The sequence below is a fragment of the Cololabis saira genome, chromosome 23, assembly GCF_033807715.1.
Source record: "Cololabis saira isolate AMF1-May2022 chromosome 23, fColSai1.1, whole genome shotgun sequence".
NCBI classification, from domain to species: Eukaryota; Metazoa; Chordata; class Actinopteri; order Beloniformes; family Belonidae; genus Cololabis; species Cololabis saira.
In genome coordinates this window covers 3,233,036-3,238,581 of record NC_084609.1, presented here as the reverse complement: position 1 = coordinate 3,238,581, position 5,546 = coordinate 3,233,036, and the positions used below count along the sequence as shown (strand labels likewise).

At 44.8% G+C, this 5,546-nt stretch overlaps 1 protein-coding gene across 1 annotated transcript; it reads right to left on the bottom strand.

The window, feature by feature from the left end:
* Positions 1-1,991: 1,991 nt before the first annotated feature.
* LOC133423805 (potassium voltage-gated channel subfamily A member 1-like) lies at positions 1,992-4,011 on the bottom strand. Its single transcript, XM_061714088.1, has one exon. It carries the CDS (start codon positions 4,009-4,011, stop codon positions 2,518-2,520), a length of 1,494 nt encoding a protein of 497 aa, XP_061570072.1. The 3' UTR covers positions 1,992-2,517.
* Positions 4,012-5,546: the final 1,535 nt, after the last annotated feature.

Here is a 5,546-nt window from a genome sequence, read left to right as displayed (position 1 = left end):
TGACTGGACGCTTCACGAATGGCTGAGCAGACGACTGGAAGTGCAGAAACCTCCAGGGAACTGTTGTCTTTTAGCTCGTAACACGACAGTTTGAACATTTAATGTCAATTTTTAGCGTTTCATGCACTACCTTCTCCTCACTGGACAAGCTAGCAGCTTCCAGCTATGCTAACCCCTCTGCTTGGAATGAACTGCAGAAAATGGAATAATCTGGTGTTTGTTTGAATAATCTTGATGCTTTTGAGGTTTTTCTGAAAGATTTGGAAGCAATAACTGGCTGTAGAAGCTTTGGCTGCTGATTGTGTTTGTGATCTGTATTTCTGATTTGTTTTTAACTGTTTTGTTTGTGCAACTTTATCTTGCCAGTCTTGGCCAGGACTCTCTTGTAAAAGAGATTTTTAATCTCAACAAGACTTTTTTTCCTGGTTAATTAAAGGTTATAATAATTATAACAACAGGTTCAGGATTGGACGTCAGTGTTTTCGTGTTTAACTTTTATCACTATTTTTTTGGCATTTGAAGCTTCTCATGATGCTGATACGAGTCGTACGCGGGTGTTTAAATATGCAGATTAGTGATGCACCGATTGTTCAGTAACCGAAATTGTTCGGCCGAAAATGGTAAAAGAACACTTTGGGTGTTCGGTGGAATAAGTGGGAAAAAAACCGAACAATTAATAACGGCGTTGTAAAATAAGGAAATAGACTGGCCGCTCCGTAATGGTTGCACCACAAACATAAATCGTTGGCCAACCAAAAACTAACTCCATAAGAATTTTACCAACATTCACCAGGAGGTGGAACCAAAACAACATAATGCTGGAAATTAAAAAATGTTCATTTTTTTATGTTCAATAAATATTTTCTACCTTGTAATTTTGTAAAAGATTTTTTTCTTTTAAAAGCCTAAATCAAATTTATTTGATTTATGCAATGGTGAAAAAATTGGCAAAATAAAAGAAAAACTGCAAAGAACCATGTTCGGTATTGTTCGGTATTCGGCCAAGTGTTTATTTTTATTTTCGGTTTCGGTTTCGGCCACAAACTTTCATTTCGGTGCATCACTAATGCAGATGATGTGAACGGACAGTAAAGTTACTCTGGCGCGGCGGCGCGGCGTGTTGGAGCAGAGAACCATCCAGGGCAGCAGGTCTGGAGGACCAGGACCCTGGAGTTCCCCCTGGAGCCGCCCTGGGGCCCCTCCTTTTCTTATTTGAGTAGTAACTGCACGACAGGACGCTTCACGAATGGTTGAAGTGCAGAAACCTCCAGGGAACTGTTGTCTTTTAGCTCGTAACACGACAATTTGAACGTTTAATGTCAATTTTTAGCATTTAATGCTAACAGTTTAGCATTAAATGCCGTACAGGTTCAGGATTGGACGTCAGTGTTTTCGTGTTTAACTTTTATCCCTATTATTTTAGCATTTGATGCTTCTGATGATGCTAATACGAGTCGTACGCGGGTGTTTAAATATGCAGATGATGTGAACGGACGTTAAAGTTACTCTGGCGCGTGTTGGAGCAGAGAACCATCTAGGGCAGCAGGTCTGGAGGACCAGGAGTCCCCCCTGGAGCCCCCCTGGGGCCCCTCCTGATCTTATTTGACGCGTGGCGCTAGTAACTGCACGACAGGACGCTTCACGAATGGTTGAAGTGCAGAAACCTCCAGGGAACTGTTGTCTTTTAGCTCGTAACACGACAATTTGAACGTTTAATGTCAATTTTTAGCATTTAATGCTAACAGTTTAGCATTTCATGCCGTACAGGTTCAGGATTGGACAGCGTCAGTGTTTTCATGTTTAACTTTTATCACTATTGTTTTGGCATTTGATTCTTCTCATGACGCTGATACGAGTCGTACGCGGGTGTTTAAATATGCAGATGATGTGAACGGACGGTAAAGTTACTCTGGCGCGGGACCAGGACCCTGGAGTTCCCCCTGGAGCCGCCCTGGGGCCCCTCCTTATCTTATTGGACGCGTGGCGTTAGTAACTGCACGACAGGATGCTTCTTTTAGCTCGTAACACGACAATTTGAACGTTTAATGTCAATTTTTAGCATTTAATGCTAACAGTTTCATGCCGTACAGGTTCAGGATTGGAGGTCAGTGTTTCTTTTATCACGTGTGTTTAAATATGCAGATCATGTGAACGGACGTTAACGTTAATCTTGCACGTGTTGGAGCAGAGATTCATCTAGGGTATCGGGTCCAGGACCAGGACCAGGACCAGGACCAGGTCCAGGACCAGGACCAGGACCCACCAGACCAAAGGGGGTGTTCTTTTGTAAAACTGGTGGAGTTTCCCTTTAACTTCAAAACTAATAATCCAGGGTTGGAGTTTCCGTCCGCTGCTCGTCTCTGTTCTTGCCGAACAAGTTTCCCTTAAAAAAACCAAAGTCTCTTCACATGTTTGAATGAATGAATGCAAAAAAAGAGTAAAATGCACCAGTGGAGATAAAGCATCCATGTTTCCCTGTACAATATTTACAGCGTAGCGTCCGTTAGCGGCGGCGGCTCACACGTCCGTCAGCAGCTTGGCCTTGTTCACGCAGTTCTGGCTCGGCGCCGTGCAGTTGGCAGTCCTGAGATTGGCTTCCCTGAAGTTGTCGATGCTGTTCTTCAGGTCCTCGTCGATCTCCATGTACTCCGACTTGCTGACGGCCGACGAGCTGCGGCGGCTGGAGTTGGTGTCCGACGCCAGGTTCTGGTTGCTGACGTTGAGCAGCTGCGCCTGCTCCTCGCCCTCCGTCTCGCGGTGGTAGAAGTAGTTGAAGTTGGACACGATGACGGGCACGGGCAGCGCGATGGTCAGCACGCCGGCGATGGCGCACAGCGAGCCCACGATCTTCCCGCCGATGGTGACCGGGTACATGTCGCCGTAGCCCACCGTCGTCATGGACACCACCGCCCACCAGAAGGCGTCGGGGATGCTGGTGAAGAACGACTCCTTCTCCTCGGCCTCGGCGAAGTAGACGGCGCTGGAGAAGAGGATGACGCCGATGAAGAGGAAGAAGATGAGCAGCCCCAGCTCGCGCATGCTAGCCTTCAGCGTCTGGCCCAGGATCTGCAGCCCCTTGGAGTGGCGCGACAGCTTGAAGATGCGGAAGACGCGCACCAGGCGGATGACGCGCAGGATGGCCAGCGACGTGGCCTGCTCGCCGCTGCCCTTGCCCTCCTTGTGCTCCTGGTCGTCGGCCAGCTCCGTGCCCAGCGTGATGAAGTACGGGATGATGGCCACGATGTCGATGGAGTTCATCATGTTCTTGAAGAACGCCGCCTTGCTGGGGCAGGCGAAGAAGCGCACGATGAGCTCGAAGGAGAACCAGATGATGCAGAGCGTCTCCACCACGAAGAAGGGGTCGGTGAGCACGCTGGCCTTGTAGTACACCGTGGTGTTCCCGACGATCCTGATCCGGTCGTTGGGGTCCTCCTTCAGCTCCGGCAGCGTCTCCAGGCAGAAGATGACGATGGAGATGAGGATGACCATGACGGAGACGATGGCGATGCCTCGCGCCGGGCCCGAGCTCTCCGGGTGCTCGAACAGCAGCCAGATCTGCCGCTGGAACTCCTTCTCCGGCAGCGGCCGCTCCTCCTCGCGGATAAAGCCCTCGTCCTCGCGGAACTTCTCCATGGCCTCGGCGCCCAGCTCGTAGAACTTGATCTCCTCGGAGAACATGTCCAGCGGGACGTTGACGGGCCGGCGCAGCCGCCCGCCGGACTGGTAGTAGTACAGGATGGCGTCGAAGCTCGGCCGGTTGCGGTCGAAGAAGTACTCGTTGCGCAGCGGGTCGAAGTAGCGCATGCGCTTCTTGGGGTTGCCCAGCAGCGTCTCGGGGAACTGCGCCAGCGTCTTGAGCTGCGTCTCGAAGCGAAGCCCCGAGATGTTGATGACCACGCGCTCGCAGCAGTCGTGGTCGTCGTGGTCGTCGTGGTCCAGCGCGTACGGGTCCTGCGGGTGGCCCGGCAGGGTGGACGTCTCGTCCACGTTCTCGGTCGACACCACCGTCATCCTTCCGTCGGCGGAGGAGGAGGAGGAGGAGGAGGAGGAGGAGGAGGAGGAGGAGGAGGAGGAGGAGGAAGAGGAGCTGAAGATCCTACTGGTGCCAGCAGACGGGCAGATCCTCCCGGTCCACCATCATCATCATCATCGTCGTTATCGTCGTCTCACTGAACATCTTTATGTTTCCTCCACCTGGAAGAAGGAAAACCAGTTACATCCAGATCTGGAAACTGTTACAGAAAGAGAATCAGAATCAGTTTGACTGAGTGCGTTTACATGGAAAGTTTAATTCCTCTTTAATTAAAGAAGAATTCAAATTAAATCTGATTTAAAATGAGTAAAAATTACCATGTAAACACCTAATTCAGAATTAAATTTAATTCCGAAGTAAGTGGCTGGTTTATTCCGATTTGAAATCCGAATAGAATAATTTCAAAAAAATAAATATATAAAAAAAATAAATAAAATAAAAAAAATAAATTCTTAAATATCAAAAAATAAATGAATTAATAAGTAAATAAAATAAAATAAAATAAAATAAATTGAAATAAAATAAAAAAATAAATTAAATTAAATTAAAGAAAATAATAATAATTGTTATTATTATTATTATATTTCTTTATTTGGTATGGACATCACAATAACATAGGACAAACCAAATGCACTGTTTGAGTGTTTTAGCATACATGCTAATTTGCAACACTTGTCCACAGGAAGCTTTTAAAAAAATAATATAAATACAATACAATAAGATATACAATAAAAGTAAAGATTATAAAGATAATAATAATAAAAAAGAAAGAAAAATCATAAAATAATTAATTAATTTAAAAGAATAAATGAATAAATTAAAAAATAAATGAATTAAAACATTTCATTTATTTTTTCATTTTATTTATTTTTTTTATTTATTTTTTTCTGAATGGGTGTATACATGATCGCGGAATTATTCTATTCGGATTTAAAATCGGAATAAACCAGCCACTTTGGAATGACCATTTTCATTCAGAATTAGGTGTTTACATGGTCATTTTTACTCATTTTAAATCAGATTCAATTTTAACTCTGAATTAAAGAGGAATTAAACTTCCCATGTAAACACTGATTGAGCCTCCACTTCCTGCACGCGGGAAACGCAGTGAGCCTCCCGGCCACCAGGGGGCGCCGAGCTCAGATTTAATTACTTCCATGTGAACGTGTCTCCACCATCATCGGATCGGTATAAAACGATGAGCAACGTTTGTTTCGGCCTGAATGAGATTTCTTGCTTATTTGAAAAATAAAAAATAAAAATTTCATGTTCTGATTTTTGTTTTTCATCATTGTTTTTTTTCTTTAGTTTGTGAATTTAGAAATTTCACAATTTTGAGTTTTCTTTCACAAATTTGGGATTTTAAACCGAGAAATTAAGAAAAGTTTATCATCGGAATTCGAACTGAAACTGACGGAAGGCTCAATTTCTGAATGCAAATTTTTGAGTTTATAAAGGTGGAAATTTGGAGTTATTAAGTTTACAGGGTCATATTTTCTGTCAGAATTCAGAT

Coding starts and splice junctions, on each gene's coding strand:
- LOC133423805 (XM_061714088.1), bottom strand. CDS start 4,011: ATGACGGTGGTGTCGACCGAGAACGTGGACGAGACGTCCACCCTGCCG.